At 43.3% G+C, this 20808-nt stretch overlaps 1 protein-coding gene across 1 annotated transcript in view; it reads right to left on the bottom strand.

The window, feature by feature from the left end:
• Nucleotides 1-20808, bottom strand: part of MYO16 (myosin XVI) — a 425887-nt gene that overhangs the window by 73877 nt on the left and 331202 nt on the right. Inside the window, exons 27-29 of the mRNA XM_081815515.1 lie at nucleotides 5764-5833; nucleotides 4976-5072; nucleotides 160-406 (exon numbers count right to left, since the gene is read on the bottom strand). Coding sequence (XP_081671641.1) covers nucleotides 160-406; nucleotides 4976-5072; nucleotides 5764-5833 — 414 coding nt within the window. The remainder of the gene's footprint in view (nucleotides 1-159; nucleotides 407-4975; nucleotides 5073-5763; nucleotides 5834-20808) is intronic.

Raw genomic sequence — 20808 nt, 5'->3', positions numbered from 1 at the left:
GCTCGGAGGTTTCAAATAGGAAGCCATGCGCACATCCATGCTCGTTCCCGTGGCCACCGTCAGGTTTGAGTGAACCCTGCATTAAGCGCTATCGGGATTTTCTTGACTCCACTGGATCAGTGACAAAGGTAATTAAAGTTGCATACTATCTGCCTTTACCTTTTGGTTCCTTCCTCTGGCTTGTGTCTGGCCTCCACCTTCTCCTTATGGTAAGTAGCATTCATTTCATTCCGCAGCCGGTCATTTTCACGGGCAATGTCAGAAGCGTTCTGAATGACCAGGGCATCGTAGGTCTTCAGCCCCATGTCCTCTGTAATCTGCAGGAAGCTGTTGATGGACGTGACCTCTTGCTGTCTGATGCTCCTTTTCTGAATCAAGTGCTGGCGTGCTAGAAATCCTCTTACAACTTTCATAAAAGAACACAATCACGGGTCAGTGAGAGGAGCAGAAGCGAAACCCCAGACACACAAACAGGTCATAACACACTGATGTCTCAGCAGCCATAACATAAGATGCATTTAACTCAGAATAAGAATTTACAAAACTTTCTAATCTCGTATCTGAAAAGGTATCTAAATTCAGCAATGGTAACACCTAAGAGGCAAAATCCGTAACCTAAGAAATGAGACATCCACACTTCTTTTCTTAACACAGCTGGACGAGACGGACTGGATGAAAATCAGTAGGGAGGAAGCAGGTCTAAACCCCAGAGAATTCTGCAGTGTAGTTCCAACTGGACCATTTTAGGATGCACTGCTCGTCTCATTATATCCGAGTAGAACAGAAATGGCTGAGGCTTGTGGAAGTTGTCTTCAAAAACATGCACATATTGTTAATAAGACTCTGATTTAACTCCTAGAAAAACGAACAGTGCATTTAAGACTCTGGAAAGAGATTGTGTGTGAATTTAGGACATCCTTCCTGCTCTCCAGAGAAGTGGCGCTAGCTAGAAAAATGTGTAAGAATTGGGAGAACTACGTGAGTGAACACGCTCTGAAATCGCTAATATGTCAGTAACAAATGGTAACACTTGAAAACAGAAATAATAATGCCCACCATTTAAAGGCATTTCCATGTGTCAGGCACTCTATCATTTCATGCCAACACTCAATGATAATTCATAAACCATTATCTCCATTTTGCACCTGGAGAAAGAGAAGCTTAGTGAAGCTAAGAAAATTCCTCCAGGTAAACACAACCAATGAACAGTAGAGCCAGGTTTCAAATTTCTGTGCTTATGCAGCCAAATTCATTCCCTTACCTCGGACCACCCGGATGCTACCTTAGCTCTCCAGAGAGCAGGTCACCAATGGAGAAGTCGCAGGGAAGCATATTTGCGATCAACGTGAAGAAGAACTTTCTAATAATGAGCACAGGGTGTAAACGGATCAGGCCGGCTCCTGAGAGAGGGAGTCAGCGTGTCCGAGAGGGTAAATGGCCCCATCTGGATACTGTGAACAGGTGTAAATTCGCAGGTGGGCCTTTTGACCCTAGGACGCTGCCCCTTCCAATTCCAAGTTTCTAAGGTTAGAAGGAATTGCTGGAATTCTAAGAAGATCTATAATTTCAGGGGAAAACCAATGTGTGTAGCAAAGACGCTTTGTTTTTGTTTATAGTGTGTGTGTGTGGGGGAAGGTCTGTAAAGCATTAAGTGCTTTAAAATACTCCCTGGCTATAGAAGAAAAAATGTGCGGCTTATCTAGGATATTCATTTTGATGCCTTTACTTGATTAGAAGATGGAAAGCTGAACACAACTTTCCACAATTATGGCTCCAGAGGCAAATAATATGCAGACATCTAAAATGCTTAAGGCTTTTTTTTTTTTTTTTCCAAATGGCAATACTAAATGTTTAGTTACTTTGGAATGCAGTTGTATTAAGTTCACTATAAAACAGTCATGCTGAACTAATCTAAAGGGGAAAAAAAACTGAACAGTAAAAGGTACAATCAGACTTCCAGGAATATAAAGTGCAGCATAAAAGGCAGAAGTGTTAACCAGGCAGTGGGCAACTGAGACAGAAACAGAAAGCTCAAATTGGTCTGTCTGCTCGCTCGTTCCTGTTACATTAAAAAAAAATTGAGACATTGACTTTTGGAAGGGTGAAGGTGAGGGTATATTCAAGATGTTTAATCTTTTGGAACAAAGGGAAGATTAATGTGGCCATGGGAGACTTCTTTTGACCCCGTCAGAGCAGAGCTATTCACTGCATGTCCATTCACCGGGGGCCTGCTGTCCCGCATCCGGGGACTCTGTCTTCTCACACTTCATCCTGGCAGCCTTTAAACATCCCTTAAAAATGATATACCTGCTGCTAAAACTGGCTTTCCTTAATAAGAGGCAACTAGTAAAAATAAATTTGCCATAATCGATAACCGATACTTGTTCTCTTTCAGACAAGTTAAAAGTTGGCTTTCCTGACCTTTCCAGCATTGAGATTTTAAAGACAGTTTTCATCCAGGACAAAATGAACATGTAGGATCAGGAAGAAACTTCCATTAGGAGTCATTGACTATTAAAATGCTTAAAGTTACAACTTTCTCCGCCCCCCCCCAACATGTACGAAGGAAAAATGAGAACCCTTGAAGAATGGGGAAATAACTCCAGATTGTATAAATGTTGAGTAAATTTCACACAGGCAAAAAGTACTGAAGGGACTGTTCCAAGAGATGTAAAAATAAAAATCAATAATTAATGCTTTGCATTTAAGAGCCTGTAATTTTAAAGAACTTTTATATCCATTATTTCATTTATGCAATCTGAAATTATGGTTTTTATTGTGATGCCATTTTTTTGAGACCTGTCTCAATTTTTATCTTTAAACATGAAGGAATACCTAGAGCTCTGCTTGTTTCTTCCCTTTCAGGTCAGTAGGATCAGCTTAATCTTTGTCATTAAATAGGGGAGACGTTTCTAGTGAGCATCCCTGAGTGAAGAAGGGGTACACGTTCTTTTCATTGTATTGAAAGAAAATTTCCGGGGGAATTTGAGATCCCATTCTATGTGCGGATAACATGATGGTAAATGGGATTCTCCGTTGGCTCCATAGCTCAAGGGTGAGGGCACTGGTCTTGGCAATAGGGTCCCCCATCCCAGGTCCAGCTGAGGCTGCAAGTGCAGATGCTGAATCTGGAGGTGGTGGGGGCCCGAGACTCTGCATTTCTAACTGGCTCCCAAGTGATGCTGATGCTGCAGGTGCTCACAGGGCACAGCGGTTGGTGGGACCAAGCCCACAAATAAGAACTGCAAAGGCGGTGGTGCAAACTGACCTGGGACCCCAGCCTCTCGCTACGTGGATGAAGGATGAAGTTAAGGAGACCAGGCTGTCATAACCCAGAGAGGAGCAAAAGTTGCCTAGAGTTGGGGTGGACTGCCTCCATCACCCCAGCCTCCCCACACCACTGCTGACCTCCAGGCTGGTGAAAGTGGCTTCAGGAGCCCACACGGAGAACCAGCCACGTGACCGTGGAGTCTGGAGGACATGGTGGAACACGCCAGGGTCCCACACTGTGTTTCTCGGGCACTAGACACCTGCTTGGAGTCATTGCAAGGGGCTTATTTGAGAGCACCAAGGCCAGCATGCCTGTGGGAATCCCAGAGGCTCGGGGAGAATTACAAGTACTGTCCCAAGGAGAGGTCGGGCCACCTCTCAGGTGCGCAGTGCCAAGGACCCTGCTGATGTGCTCCCACGTAGCCAAGAGCCTCTGAACACCTGCAGCCCTGTCAGAGAAGCCCAATGCCAGACTACACAGGTACCAGTCAGACAGAAGAGCTACCCTGCCCCCTCCTCTTCCCTCTCTGTCGCCAGCCCTAGGGGTCTGCACACACCTGTGTAGACAGGGTGAAACCCATGCCCAGGCCCCACCCGCGGGGTCTGCGGCGGCCAAGAGGGATGGTTTAACTTGGAAGGTAATTCTGAATTTTGAGCATTTCTTGGACTGGACCTATAAAATTCTGATGGAGACAGTTTGAGGGACCAGCGTGTGGCAGGGCTTTTTCTCATCAGAAAACAAGGGAACCCCCTTGGATATTTTACGCAGCGGCTCCACGGACAGAGGCTTGAACAGAATAAAACTGATTTCTGCATCCCACGAGCTGTGCTTGTATTTAACGTTTCCGGAGATACCGGAAAGCTAAGCTCATTACAACAGGTTCCCCAAAAACTAGCCTTTATAGTATCTCCTTCTTTTACCTTCCTTTAAATATCGTATTTATGATATATAATATAATCAAATCACTAAGCAAATTAAAAATTAATGTTATTAAGTGTATATATATATATATATTTTATGGGAGGCATAGTTACGATTTTTTTAAATGGTCCCATTTTCAATGGTCACTTGGGTTTTTATAGGGAAAAAGTTCTACACGGAATCTCTCCCAACGCTAAAATAGCTGTCTGCTATCAGAGATAATACTCCAACATTATTGTCACTTCATAAAGGAAAGGTAAGAGTCAAGGATTTTCCCAAGGCACATAAGGAGGATTACATAAAATCCCAGCGTCCCAGTGATGCTGACCGAATTGGCCTCTCTCTGGCTCCTAGCTGCACCTCGGTGCCACGTGGTGGTGGTGGTGGGCGGGGGTTCCCACTGAGGATTCAAAGGTACACCTTCCTGCCCTGTGCTTTCTGAACAGATCAGCAAGCGTGACTATTTGCGAGGTGGCGGCTGCGTAAATTCTAAGATACGAATATTCCCTCTTCCAAACTGTGAGTGAGGTGAAAATTTGATGTAAAATTTCAGGCGGAATGACTACCAGATACGGTGCGAGCAGAGCGAGCACATGCTGATTCAGAGTCAGGTAAGGAGCAAACGGAACTACGGGGCTGGCTCAGCTCCCAGACACGGTCCACACATCGTGTCCTTGTCCACTGGAGTGTAGGTCCCACTGACATTTCGACTCAGGGGTGCACTAAATGATTTCAGATTTCACAACTCAAAGAGGCTCGGAAAAGTGAGCGTGTAATTGTTACCTTTTTGGCAGGTGATAATTTTTCTCTGCTGCTGCAGGCACAAATCATTGAGCTGGTCAGTGTGCCAGTATTTTAGAAACACTTTTCGGACTCCCATCTAAAACACAAACAGCAGGGAGACACTAAACAGCATGAAGATGCCAAAAATGATGATGGGAAAACAGTCGGGCAAGAGATTTTTCCAGAAGAGGATTAGAAGAAACAAAGCTAACAAAATTAATTCCAGTACATTTTCCTTAATTTTTTTAAACACTATTCCATCTCCTCGCAATCCCAAAGGTTTTTCTTCTAACAAGTGTGTTTGCTGTGTGCACACATTGTCATTCATGTTTGCAGATGCCCACACACGAGAGTTGTAGCGTCTGCACTGCGCGGGGCCGAGGAGAAACACGGGCCTCGGCTCCACTGGAAGGTAAGACCCTCCCCATCGACCATCCCCATCGACGAGCACTCACACTGCAGAGCTGGACCCCTCTCCTCCCTCTGTGATTCTTTTCTTTCCTCAACTCAAAGCGGGGAGGTTGAGTCTATGAAAAGGAAAACAATAAAACAAAAAGACCAACAAACCCCATAAAGCTGACACACAAAATTGTTTCATTTCCATTATTTTTTTCCCACTACACTGCATGTTACTATAAATTGAATGTTTATACAACCACAATTATAGAGCTGCGGCCCAAAAGTAAAAAGTCTTAACAAAGTCATCTATGAGCAACAGTCGTCTAGATGATGGTGTAAACAGAAATACAATGAGCATTTCTCTGCAGCATTTTTAAAAAGCGTGTTACCAAAGCAGCTTCTACCAAAGCTACAGTGGTATGCGAGCTGGTGCAGACACACTGCTCCTGAGGAAGACAACTGCCAAAGGGAAGTCTTAAAGCCACAAACGATAAACCACATCCATGCATTTTTAAAGTAATTTTTCTTGTGTGTTGTGCGTATTTTCTAAGAATTCACAGAACTAGGGTAGGTGCGAGGAATGCCCTTCGCGATGTAAATTCTCGCAGGCTCTGAGGGGAAGCAAGCATAAAGAGTTGCAGGAGAGCCTGGTAAATACTAACATGAGGTGCTGGGGGAGCTCTGAGGTGATATTCTGCGAGATTAAGAAAAAATACTGCTCAGGCACACCTCGTGATAGGTTCATGATCGTATTCTTAGCATTTGAGACAAACGCCACCAGGATGACAAGACTAACACGTGTGCTCCCAAGCATGAGCTGGGGACATTAAAATGCTAGCACCCCTCTGCTTGGGCATACATCACAATGACACCCGAAGCTTGCCCGTATGCACACCCCATTAGGCAGTGGAAGGGTTTATAGGTCAGACTTGTCTCCGGAATGCTTGGCCAGAGGTGGTTTACGAACCTTTTCATATGGAAACTGAGTTTATTCCAAACATATGTTGTCACTCCCCATCCTTCCATCTAGCTGCCCCTTTCGCCGTGTGATCTGCTGTCTTAATGAAACACACGGTTGTGCAAGAGGCTGGGGCCTGAGTCTTGCATGATGGCGGTCAGGCTGGTGAGTAAGATCAACCGGGGAGGTTTTCAACGACTGTCCTGTCTCTGAAGCTCCTGCTTGACTGGATGCTGTTCTTCGTTTAGTTTTCTGGTAGTCTGCTGAAATTTGAGACAGTCACCTGGGTGGGGGGGCTACAAAGAGTTGTTACTTTTTCCCATTGTATTGCCATTCTCTCTCCCTAGTTATTTTCCATAATTCATAGTCTTTTTCCCCCCCTTCCCAACTGCTGACTTATTTTGGCAGCCAACAGGAAGAACAGTTGGTACTGTCTGTGAGCGCTGTGGAACAAATCTGTGAGACGGGCCCTGGAAAGGAGGGAGCATGGCATCTTTCTGTTCATCACTGACTGTGGTATGCAACTCATTGTGGGAAACTGAATCCCAAAGGCAAAATGCATGCAAACCTCTGTCCCAAAATGCAAGTGTAGAATAGTGATAGCCAGCAATACGGCCCAATGGGTGGAGTCGGTGATGATCGCTAGGGGAACTCATCTACGGGGGGCGCTCGACATGGGGAAAAGACCTATGGAATGGAACTAAGACAACTGGATTCCAGTTCCACTCTCTTAATTAAATGGGGACCCTGGCTGGACAAGAAGGGAGTTGGACAGGATGAAAAAGATCTCCTAGAGTGACATTCCTAACAGCCATTCAAAACACTGAAGTAGGTTTATCTTGAGAATTGTGCTGGATGCCGAGGATATAAAGGAGGATACTGTCCTCAAAGAGAAGCTTCTGGGGAAGATCAGCAGTGAACAAAGATGACGGAGTTATAGTTATGTCTAAGGGACACCAAAAAGGAAGACGTGATCAAGTTGGGGTCAGGTAGGATTCACTGAGAAGCAAGTTACCTCAGCCATGTAGTCTTGAAGGATGGGCAGGAATTCTTCAGGGTGTCGAGGGATAGAGGGAGAAGATACATGTGGGACAGAAAAAGTAGCCTGTGAACAGCAAGGGGCAGAAAACTATGTTGGGGCGCAGCTGCAGTGATGAGGGAAGAGGCCATACGTGTAACTGGCAGCCACATCGTGAAGAGTATTCCAGGAAAACCTGGACATTCTTCTATGAACAATGTGGATCCACTGGAAGATTTAAAGAGGATCCCAGCTAAATTTTATAAAAATGACTTCTGAAATTGTATTTGAAATTTATAAAGTTCCTTCTTAAAATCATCTGAAGAATGGGTTGTTGGGCTTGGCTCTCGGAGGTACTTGGTGAAGTGGGACAATATAAGGTCATCAACAATTTGGATTTGGAAGATCTTACCACTGTTGCTTGTGTGTTGACCAACTTCTTATTTATCCTTCATGAATGAAATCAAGGCCCGCTTCCATCGTTAGATTTTTGAGATCCATTTATCCACTTCTAGTAGGCCTTTGATGACTTTCACTTGTGTTCCCAGAACACCCTATGAATGATTCCTTATTTCTGTTATTATATTGCATTGCATATTTGCCATTATGCACATACATTTACATCTCCTGAAGAATATGAAGATATATTCTTGAACTTCACAAGTGGTAGGGATGTGGGGAGGGTGGATTCAGATTAGAAACAGAACATAAGGAATTGTGAAGTCCTGGTATAAGAAGATGAGTCATCGCAATGGATGATAATGTCTTCAAGGATGAAAATAAGTTATGATGGTCAATGAAAACACAAGCCAGACCCTAAGTCATTCAGCAAACTGGAGATAAGTTATGGCAGCCAGTAGGTGATAGAACAAATGATGGGGGCGATAAAAGAAAAGTGGGGTGAAAATGGTCTACACATGGTACAGACATAAGACAGAAGGCTGGGGAGCAATGAGTCAGCTAGCCCTGCTCCCCCACTGAGACAAAGGAAGTGAGAAAAAATGAAACCTCCTAAGAGAGTATTTTCAGGAACGTCCAGTTTTCGGTTCACATATGGAGGCTAACTTAGAAGGGGCGTAAATATGGACACAGTAGGTTCTTCTCACAATGTATTAGAGATTTCACAGGACCCAAAGGTGGGTCGTTAAGGAGTGGTCTGAGCGCTTCACACAGCAGATGTGCATGTCTTGCAGGCAGGATAAAAGGAGTCCTTCCTGAGATCCATGGATTGTGACAATGGCAAGGGAGGAGGTGGGTGGGAACATGAGGCACAGGGCGTGTGAGGGGAAGGTGCGCTGCTAGACAGGTAGACGCTCCTCTGGGAGCCAGAGGGATAGACCAGCTCCCAAAGCTCCTGTTGAGGCTCTGCTATAGTTATGCCCATGGAAATTCTCCAGCGGTAAAACCAAAGGCTTTGTAAATGAGGGAGGCTTCTGGGCTTTCGATTCAGTGGGGGGAGGAGGGGACAGAAGCCTGAATCTACATGACAAGTGTCCCACTAAGGGACAGCTAAAGACTTTGTGGGCATGGCTGGGTATTGTGTTGCCATCACATTCAGATGGATTAAATAATTCTTCATTCAGCTACCTGGGTACACCTTACACTTATCCAATGGGCGACTCATTCATTCATTCATTCATTCACTCTTTATATATACATATATTTTACCGTGTAATTTATCTGTGGATTGGCAGTATTTGGAGATACTCGTCGGAAATGTTAACACTTGTTTGACTTTGCTGGTCTTTTAGAGACGTCATGTTTATAGTAAATGCTTCTTCTTTCCTTAAAGAATGAGATGTGTCATTTAGTAGTATTTTGGATTTCTTTGTCAGAAACTATTTTGAATAACACATTGTAGTCTTAAGTCCTCTGCTATCATTCAGGCTAAGGATTACTGGGACATAAATCTAGGAATCTTTTTTAACCAGGAAAACCCAGACAAGATAACAAGGATTCTATATGTTTATTGTCTATTAATGTCATTGACCAGGAGAAAATTGTTGGCCATTTTAATTTTTTCTATGGAATGAATTCACGTCAAGTGAGTGCCTTAGTGTGCTATACCAAATCCATTAAATTAGGATTCATTTGAATGCAACCAAATTTCCAATCACCTACATTTTTTATTTTGGTTGCATTCTCTTATCAAACAATGTTTCTCACAACCAGAGAGAAGGAGAGGTTAAAACATTCTCCTACTGAGCCCTCTCCCTGTGCACTCTCTAGATGCAGAGTGTTCTGATCTGAGATTAAAATGTTAATGTCATTCTGACTCCTGTAAAAGTAAACCATCTGTGAATTATAGTCATCGCTATTTTTATTAGAAAACCATTAGGTTTTTTTTTCTTTTTTGAAGTGACAGATTTTAAAAGATTAAACAAAATTGTCATTGATGACTTCGAATGCTTCAATTCCTGCTACAGTTCTTGGGGATTTTTTAGAGGTGGGGGCTGGGGGAGCAGAGACAGCTGCTGGATGGCATGTCAATGGCTCGTAGGTAGCCTGGAGGCTTCACTAGCCAGAGATCAAAGGGACCTGTGAAGATGCTCTTCTCCCTTTTTCCTTTTCCTCCTCATCATCACTGAAGGCTGCCTCCAATCACAGAGGTGCAGACAAAGAGGAGGGCGGGGGCAAGCTTGCTGGCAGAGGTGGCCCTCCTGTGGAAGGGTAGAGGGACAGACACTCCCGGTTTCCATGGCAACCCGGGGATTCCCGCAGGAGGAGCCTATTACTGGTCTCGCCCTTTTAGGAATGTCCCCCATTCACTGACTGGGAGACCATGGGCAAAACTATCCTCAGAGTGATCTTTCTAAACATCGAGCTCATGTGACTTTCCTGCCTAACATGATTTAATAGCAGGTCATGATTTTCAGGATAATGTTCAAACTCTTGAAATGTTTATTAGACTTTTTATAGTATGGCTTTATTCAATGCATTCAGATGTATCTATTCTTAAACTATATCATATTGCTTGCTATTCCAAAATGGGAGCTTGCTTTTCTTCTCTGGCTCAACATATACTATATACCTTGCTCTAAATCATCTACTGGATAAACTCCTTTAAAACACAGATGGCTTGGTGAACTCTGAGTCTAGTGTGTACCTCAAAATAATGAATTCATTTTAATAGCATACCCACGTCACTAATGCACCTCGTATATACCCCTATAATACCACTGAGTTCCTGTTTTTTGTCATTATTTGTATACCCGTCTGAATATTCAACTTGACTATGAGATACATGTGGGCTAGGATGATGTTGGACAAATATAAAGATCTTAAGTTACATCTATTAAGGTGGAGGAGATAAAAGTAAATGGAACACTAAAATGAAGAAAGCAGAACTTCAAGAGTGATTTTACTGGACACGAGCTATAACATGAACTCAGATATTAAAGAACAGTTCACTTTAAATACATTTAAAAAACTAAATCTTTTCAAACTATTTGAACTCATTCATTTTGTAAAATGCAGCTAATGAAAAGAGCAAGAAACAAAAATGTTATCCTTGCATATTTCTGCTGTCACCAAATTTCCCATGTAAGATTATCACAAACCAAAGTCTATAATTTATCTCGCCCTCCAATTCTTTACCTGCTTTTGACTCACCTTGCACATTGCCTCTAATTTATTAATCTTCCAGAAACCTTCAATGATTCCATATTGCCTAGCAGCTTAAATGTATACCTTTGGGTTTAGCATTCAAAGCCCTCCACAATATGATTTTTGTTAATCTCTGAAGAGTTCACACTTTTTACTCTTCTAAAATAGGTGTTATTTACTGTTACTTCAACTTCCCACACACTCTGTAAGAGCAGAAAACCGATGTGAGACTTCTGTAGACACTATCAATGGCCTAGAGCATTCTTACACATGGAATTTGTATTGAATTCAATGTTACTGTTGCTGTCAGTGTTATGTTAGATACTGTCCCTCTCTATGTATATTTATAATTATTGAAATATGTTTATTAATAATTACCATACATTTAATAATACTTTATGGTGAGTGTTTATTTTTTTGCTGCAAAAATGTTTTATTTTCATTATTATTGACAAAGAATTAATCCTTGAAAGTGTTAATATCCCTTACTTCACAAACATTAGCGTTATTCTAATAAATACTTCTCATTTAAAGACAAGATACCTCATGTTATAGTTGCATCCAAAGTGGTCATCATTCACTGTAATATTGGCACTCCAAAAATATGTCTGGTATCTCTTAACGTGCCCGACCAAAGTAGGTCTGTTCCCAGTTTTAAACAGCTTTCTTGACAAGATTCTGAACAACACACTTTTTCTTTTATGTGTTTTGATGTCTGCATCACTCTCCTATCAGCCTTGTTTTCCTTCCTGCTGATCTGAGAATGTCATTGCGTTCTTTTAAAGCACGGTTCTTTCTTCTTTTACCAGGCAAAGTACTTTCTGTGCTTACCAGGTAATCTCTTCCAAACAGAAACACCTCCAAACCCCAACACTTCCACATGCCCACCATGAACAGTCCTGCACTCATTCCTGGTTCTGTGTCATTTTCACATACTCTCGGGTGCATTGTGTTTCATGGCTTTCCTGATTTTCCTGTCTCATATTTATTCATCCATCTATCCTATCAATGGTCTATCCTCTCCATCTATTTAATCATTCATCCATCCTTCCATCCACCCATCCACTCCTCCATCCAATCACGCACCCACCCATCTATCCCTCTATTCATCCACCCATCCACTAGTTTATCCATCCATCCATCCCAACATTTGCCAGCAGCTGATACCAGGCACCTTGCCAGGCTCTAGGACCCCAAGGATGAATAGAATATGGCCTATCCTTTCAAGAAACTCAGTAAAACAACCTTTTAAGTAAAATTCATCTTCTTCAGGCTGAATTAACATATTTCCCCTATTTGCTTTTTGATTCATTCAATTTCTAAGGATGGGCATTATTTTATGTGTGTACATTTTATTATTAATATTTCAATACTTTACATTTTCATGGTAGCTTTGAAAAACTACCAAATGGAAATATTCTCATGTTCAGCCTGGCTCTAAATGTATTTTTAAACATCCTCAGAGGATACATTTATACTAAAATACAAGTTCTCTTTGTTATAAATAGACTATTCTTGAAGTTTAACTTCAACACAGAGAAGATAATTACAGCCACACACATTGAACAGAGTACCACATCTTCCGGTATTTGAGGAAGGTGGTTCGGCTCGAGTTACATATAATTACAGGTTAAGAAAATTAGTTACTCTCACCTAGAACAGTATGACCTGTACAACAAGCAGAGATGAGCAAAAACTCCTATTCTGAGCTGACTGGTGAATAACTCACTATGTGATCCTACACATTGCTTCATTCCAGAAACCATATCGATGTGGTCAAGAGCACTGACGAAAGTCAACCTCTTCAGCTCAAAGTCACACATCGGGAAAAGCAAACCAAACCCAAAGCCACACAAAGCTCATCAGCTTCAGAATCAGAAAGGAGAGTGCATGGAGAAGTGGATGCATTCATCGAAGGAGCACCATCAGTCTTTGTTTTTAACAAAATGGCCTCGATACTATGAATAAGAATTACCTGCCTCATGGTATGTGTATGCTATAAATGATTAACGGCAGCAAACACACGATCACAGCCTGCTGTCCTGCCTGAGGCCTGCACACACACACATACACATGCAGGGGCCCTCCCCAACCAGTGTCCCCCAAGTCACTGCCACGTGTGTCTTCTGAGGTTTGCTTTACTTCTAAAACTAGGAATCCTCATGGTGCTTCATCCTGGGCACAGGCTCTTATACTGTTCCTCCTGAAGAGCATTTTTAGATATTAAAAAAAGATACCTACATCGCTCTCCTAATTTTCCAAATAAATACCTGTTGCATGGGGTGTTCCCATTTTCTGAGATTCATCTACATTTATTTTTTTTGTGAACCGTCTTCTGCTTTCAACTCCTAGAGGGCCAGGGGTTTGCATTGTCTCGAGATCTGCCCATATTCTGTGCGGCACATTCGCACTTGTTAATAATGTCAGTTTTCAAAGAGATTTCACTCTTCAAGTGATTTAATAGGCCCATCTATCGAAGGCCACTGTGAGTCATCTCCTGCCCCTTCCCTGCCCCTGCTGTCCTTGTCCCGCCTATCACTGTTGCTGCACCCCCATGTTCACTGGCTTCCCGGCTCTGTTCTTAATGTCTGGCAACACATCTGTTCATGTTTAAAGCATAAATTAGGTCATGTCACCACCCTCTGAAGCTTATCGATGGCTTCACAGTGAACTTAAAACAGAACGTGGTGTTTTGATGCAACCAAGGTCCCACGGGCTTGGCCCCTGCTTCCCACTAAGCCCCGTTCTCAAGGTGGTGAGTCAGTGTCTCCAGACGGTGAACCTGGTTCCTGATCTGCGAAAAAACCCTTTGCTAGGGGCGCCTGGGTGGCTCAGTCGTCAAGCGTCTGCCTTCGGCTCAGGTCATGATCCCAGGGTCCTGGGATCGAGCCCCGCGTCGGGCTCCCTGCTCGGCGGGGAGCCTGCTTCTCCCTCTCCCACTCCCGCTGCTTGTGTTCCCTCTCTCGCTGTATCTCCCTCTGTCAAATAAATAAAATCTTTAAAAGAAAACAAAACAAACCCTTTGCTATTACAAGGTTTGTGGCATACAACAGGTACTCACTAAAGGCTTGCTGCAGGACTAAATAATCCTGGAACTGGGGACAAACAGATCAATACACACAAGATGGAACACTGGATGAGGCACAGACAGAACCACCACTTTTTAGTAGCTGTCAAGCAATTGTTCATTGCTGTCCAGGAGGGCTGAGCTTTGGAGCATCACCAGCCACTGTTGTTCTTCATGACACATGCCTACCTAAACCAGGGTCCTCGTGGGTTCCTTCCCAGTGCGGGTCCCAACCTGTCCTCCTAATTAGCTTACTGTGGTTCCCCCTTTCCCTCTCAACCCTGCTAGCCTGCAAACCTGCGGAAGACAGCCATGACACTTTGCCTTCACACTGCACCATATCGCCTTGTGTGGACATAGACAGTGCTCAATAAATGCTTGTTGATTCAATCAACCAGTATGCCCGGAGCTAGAGGAAATGAACTAGACTTCTAAGAGACGAGAGCTGGATTAGGAATAGGCACAGCTACTTTTCCCTTAGCGATTATTAAGCCAAATATTATACCAAGCCTTTGTGCAAGAAAGCTGAGAGGAATGATATGAAGAAGCCATCGTACGTGTCAGGAAGGCTTGGTGGTGGCTACCTTCATTTCCAAAGAGAAAACGTGATAATAAGTAGGTTTGTTCATTCATTCAACAAATACACGTTCAGTGTCTGTCATGTGCCAGACCCTGTAGGGAATGTAATAGTGAAACACACACACACACACACACACACAAGAATATATATATGTAAAAAGAAAACATAATCTTTTTCCTTAATAGAATTCAGAGTGAAAGAGGAGAGAGATACATTGACCAGGAATCAGACTTTGTAATATTATTTTTACAAGCTGAGTCACTGAATACACCCACAAACTTTGGAGTATTTATCTCTGGGTAGGTCAATGATGGGTGATCTGTATTTTCTTCTTTAAATTTCACTATTTTTCAAATTTCTTAACAAGAATAAATACTACTTTCATAACAAAAATGTGTTCATATATATGTGTGTGTGTGTGTCTAGTAAAAGAGAAAAAAGGAAATCAATATATGTGCAGGGATATAGTAATTCTCAGTTTCTAATGCACATAGTACCAAGAGATACACTAAGATCCCTAACGTTTATTATTTTCAACATTAATAATTCTAGAGAAAGGGAAGGGATGTGAGAGAAAGAATAATTTTATAGGCTATTTTCTAGCCTGTACTTACAGCTGATTTATGAAGTGCTCCTTGAGTGATAAAACAAAGGTTATAAACCATTAATTTATTGTGCTAATAAGAGCCAAGGGCTCTAATACCATTGTCTTGTCTTAGAAGATGTAAAAAAAGTGGAAGGTGCTTAAAACTTTAACAGTTTCTTGCTCTTACTTTTATTATCTTTTCTCTACTGTACTATTTTAGATTAATGAAATAATAAATCCTTCGTCCAACTGATTTTATTTAATGTTATGGTAAAATGTTAATCTTGCGATTCTCAGCACTGTAAGAGGGGCTCCTTCAAAGATCATATATTTTACGGAGACACACCATGAAATCTAGGCCATCCCGTGAAAATCACACTAGAAAATGATGGTAAAGAAAGTAATTCTTGTAATTTTTTTGTTGGTGAACAAACACAAACAGGAAAAGTGTATTTCATTAGGATCTGGGGTTTGTCTTTTGTGAGAGCCCCTTGTTATTTCTTTCAGGATCTGCGTCCCTCTCTCCCTCACTGTCTCACACACACACACACACGCATGCTCACACGCTTGCACACACTCGCCCACACGCGGGCACGCACGGGAGAGAGTAACTATCACAACGAGTGACCAGTTGGGAGAAGCTGAAGTTTCGGTTCTGTTTCTCACTTCCTGTCTCTCTAAACTTGAGGAAGTCACCGGAAGTCTCCCTGGGTCTGCCTTCTCATCCTGACGCCATGTCAAATTCTCTCAACTTCTCCTTCCACAGTTTCCAGCAACAGTTATCGTGAGCCCCTGCTTCAAGGGAGCCTCACCTCACAGGACTCTCTTCTCTGCCTTTCCACAGAACTTTCTAAAGTCCTCAGAATCTGTTTGAAAGGACAGTGAAACTTCACTGCGGAAGCTTTCCCAAAGGGGGGCCAGCCATTCCCCGGCGCTGACTTTCCCTGCGCTCCGAGCGTCTGTGTTGGGAAACAGCGCCCCTGGAAGCGCCCGGACTGACTCTGACAGATTTGTTTCTCCCTTCGTCATCCCACCAGATGGCTCTAAAATGAATATAGCATTCAAATAACTACACAGAAAAAAATCATCCTATAACCAGTTGATTCATATAAAATGTGTGAAAATCAGATTATACCATTTATTTTTCCACTTAGAATTAGTAGTTTCAAAAGTTTTCACTTTACATAAATGACATAACATAGAAAAACAAGCATGTTCCACATGGGCCTAAGTGCCTGCCAGTCACTTTTCTGTGGCGTGGGGAAATCAGGGCAGAAAGTGGTTGATTAAATGTGCAGAGTTTTGGAGGGATTGTTTTCAAAGGCACCTGAAAGTAGGACTGAAATAAAAATGTACATATTTAGGTAGAGCAGATATCTGAATAATTGTTAAAAACAAACAGCAGAAGGTTAGTAATTCGCGGCTCCACGCAACTCGTTTGCAAACTATGACTTAATTCAAACTCTTTGTATTTTTTCCACAAATGAAGTAATCTGAAGACTCTGTATCAATAAGAAAACTGTATCTGGTGAGACACAGAAAACGGAGATCCTGGAAGACATAACAAGGGGCTCCCACAAAGTACTGGAAGTCAGTCATTCTGAATCTATGCAGATTACCTCCAGAACCTTCCATTCCTCCTTGAACAACTGGCGTAAATCTGCCATGAAATAAGGACGAGGCTCTGACTAGGCCGCCATATTTTTTAAAACGTATCATTTCATTGTAAACATGGACAAGAAACCACCAGTAAGAAGGACTTGTTATTTGAAGGAGAAAATGCTTTAAAGCAAAACAGAGTCGGTGCGCTTAACAGGTCTTTTTCATAAATGCTTAAAATAATTAATTTGACCCTATACAATATTCTATTTAAATTATACTTATGGGGCAGTAACAAATTTTAAAAATAATTCTCAATTACAGAAGTAATTTATGAACACATTGATCTTCTAATCATGGAGACAGGCTACACTTCTATTTTGACTATCATCTCAAAACAATGCCCTAGATATTACCACTCTCAGGTTTTTGTGGTGAATTATTCCAAGATCGTAAGCATTCTTAAACATCCGTGTATCCGTATAAAATATATGGTTTGGCAGCTTCTTAGGGACCAAGACTTATCTGCTACTGTCTACTGGGCCTCCTCCTCTGCCCCCTGTCCTGGGGACGTGGGGAAAAAGTGGGCACACACAAATCCCCAGTGATGGGGAGACCATCAGCAGCCTTATAGAAGATGTGCGACCTGAGGGAAGAGAATGGAGCAGAAAGGAGGGAGCAAGTGTTCTGGAGATGTGGGGAACGCTGGAAAGTCAGAATATGGCATGGAGCGAAGCCTGGCATTCTGCAGACCGGGGATTTACCAAAACGGCTTACTTTGACTATTCTCAGCCCGCCTTCGCTCAAGCCGTGAACTGGAAGCCAGTGTTACCTTGACTCCATCTCCAGGAACGTCACCCCGAATTGTCTCCCACCCCTGGGGCTGCCTGGGGATGGCCGGAGCAGCAGCTCCATCTACGACTGATTATAGAGTCCCTTCCTGAGAATCCTGACTTGATTCCAGATCTTCCTCTCCATCTTCTCTTTCTTTTCTTGCTCTCCCTTTTCTCCTTCTCCTCCTTTTCTTCCCAAGATGCAGTTAGGAGGGGGAGTCCAAAAGAGCTGTGCTACTTAAGGGTCACTGGCGGACGGTTTGGGTAAGCAAGCCTGGGATCAGAACCCGCCTGCAATGGGATGTAGTCAGCGGGACTCTCCTTCCTCCACCAGGTGAATTATCAACGTAAGAAGACACCCACTCCAAGAAGCAATCTGCTCAGACTAATAAAAGAAGCTATAAGTGCCTTTGATCAAAGCTCACACTATGATGCAGAACCTATGCCTTTCAAGTTCTGCAATCCGAATAAAAGGGCTTCAGATGGTTACTTTACAAGATATAGATCGAGTTAAATGCAGTGGAAAGAACACAGCATAGCAAGACGTAGATGCCGGTATCAGCAAAGCGGCCTTTCCACGGAAACTAAACATTAACCGCACCTAATACCTTGATCAGTATGCCGATCTGCAAGACTCCATTTCCTCATATCTCAAATGAGGTCATTACCGTTCACCCTGCCGACTTTCCTTTTTCCGTGTATAGTTGTTATTAGGTTGATATCAAATAAAGCCAAAGCTCTGAATAGTAACACATTCTGTAGATGAGAGGAATCATCATGTATAAAATATTAAAATTTCCAGTGCCTCACACACTGACTCCAGACCCAAACTACAGGGAGAAAAAAATAGCACGGGTGGATCCCGAAACAAACCCAACAGCACGGAAGGGAAGACGTCGAAGGGAAGACGTCTCTCCTGGCATCTGAAATAGAAGGAGAGACCATGGAGTGGCTACAATGTACAAAAGTGGGAGAATGTGGGGCTAGGACCCCCTGCTGACGCCTCAGAGGCTTCCCTGCACAGAGTCTGACTTACGTAAAGGAGCGGGAAGCTCACACTATGAACACCTCCAGGACCCATCAGAGAGACAGTAAGAGGATCATCGTATTTTTAGGTAAGATAATTGAATTTCTAGCTAACACTCCACGCAGTTTCACACAGCAAAAGATGGCCCCAATCCGTGCCGTCTCCTAGCACTGCTCTTAAAAAAGTGGAAAAGAATGACTATTAATTTCTGCTAACCATTCAGAGCCAAAGGATGAACACTGACTGCTTTATAGAAACATACATTGTGACTCTCAGCACTTTGGGAATCATGCTACAAAAACAAGAGCCATCCATTAGGACCTTACTGTTGCTTCAACAGCTTCACGTTCGATTTGTCCTGATTAACCAGCCGGAGGAGAATCATAGCAACTCTTCCTGCAACTACCAACACATTTCAAATAAACGCTTCGCTGTTGAAATGGATGAGTCTGACTTTCCAGGTCAGGAATAAATGATGTTTAAAAAGTCTTTTGCTGCGTCGCCTGGGTGGCTCAGTGGGTCAAACCCATGGCTCATGAGATCGAGCCCAGCATGGGGCTCTGCCCTGGGCATGGAGTCTGCTTAAGGTTCTCTCTCCCTCTTCTCTGCCCTTCTCTCTCTAAATTAATTAATTAATTAAAAATTCTTTTGCTCTCTTGTCTAGCAAAAAAGTGTAATATGAATAGGCTTTATTTCTATGAAGTCAATGATTTGTCTTACAGTATAAAGTATACAAAAAGTTACATTTGGAGAAGCTGAAGAAAGCAGTCTTTCCGAACGATTCACTATGGAACACACAAGCAAACATGCAGCGAATAAAGGGATTTATTTATTTCTTCTGTCACCTATTTTTAGTCTCCTTTGGGGAGTGAAGGAGTGAGGAAAATACATCAGGGCAATGAAATGGGAACCTGTTCCCATTTTTTATTTTGATGCACCTCTTCAAAGTTCCAGTGCGTGTTCCAATGTCATCCCATCCCTAGCTGCGATTTCGAGTATCCCAGCACACGCAGAAGTACAGAAGGAATGGTGGCTGCCCCGGGGGCATGAAATGCCTCCCTGGTGCCCCCGTGTGGAACCCCGTGCTCTGTGCACAGTCATCGGGGGACTGATGCACGTCACACACTGTGCTTCCTACCTGCTGGGGGAAGAATGTTCCAGATGCCCTTACCTTGTCTCTACAACTCAAGCCTCCTTTCAGCATTAATAAAGCATATTATCCTTATCTGTGAATATCCTTTTTTTTTTTTTTGAGAGAGAGAGCAAGAGCATGAGTGGGAGGGGCAGAGAGAGAGAGAGAACCTCAAGCAGACTCTGCGTGGAGTGAAGGATGCGGGGCTCGATCTCATGACCCTGAGAGCACGATCTGAGCCGAAACCAAGAGTCGGACGCTTAACCGACTGAGCGGCCCAAGGGCCCCTCTGTGAGTATTCTTTAAAGGGAAAAAAATACAAGAAAATCTCAGAGTTCTGTATTCAGGAACAACTATTACCAAAAGACTTAAAAATTCTGGCAATGATTGAGTCGCGATGACTTCAGCTTCCTGCGAGTCTGTTTAACCGTTCTGTATGTGACCCCACCCCTCCTGCCCCCGGCTCCAGAGTGCTGAGCGGACACCGTCCCATGTTAGTGACACCCCCTCGTTCCCTTTCCATTCTAGCCCCCGGGCACGGATGTGCACCCACGAGTCCTACAGCCGCGTGCGCCTCCCCCTTCAGACTATTTAAAGCTCATCCCATTATTAGCTGAAAACAAAGGAAAGGTAAAGAAGATAATAAAGAGAGAGATTGGGTGGTACAGACAACGAAGCCATCAGTCATCGGTCTGACGTTCCAGATTCCACGTCCTTCGCAGCAGGTGCACAAGGTGCCAACGTCAGCCCTGTAGTCCCCGCCTGTGTCTCCTGTGGTGGGCACCACCACACACATCCAGCAATTCTGAACCATCGGAAGGGAAGCCCTCGTCTTTGGCCTCATCCGTTCTCTTACATCGTCTCTTGGAGATGCCCCACCGCTTTTCAACCTGACATTTCTGGCGGCTTTTTGGTGATTGGTAGGTTTTACCAAAGCGATTAGCCGCCATGCTCTGTTCTGTTGCTTAATGGCCAGAAACGTCCGGGGACTCCTGGTGTCTCGGGCTTTATTCTGTCTCCCATTCCCG

The sequence above is a fragment of the Leptonychotes weddellii genome, chromosome 3, assembly GCF_054177405.1.
Source record: "Leptonychotes weddellii isolate Sample4059 chromosome 3, ASM5417740v2, whole genome shotgun sequence".
Classification (NCBI taxonomy): domain Eukaryota; kingdom Metazoa; phylum Chordata; class Mammalia; order Carnivora; family Phocidae; genus Leptonychotes; species Leptonychotes weddellii.
The sequence above is the reverse complement of the archived record's forward strand: the minus strand, read 5'-3'. Positions and strand labels throughout refer to the sequence as shown.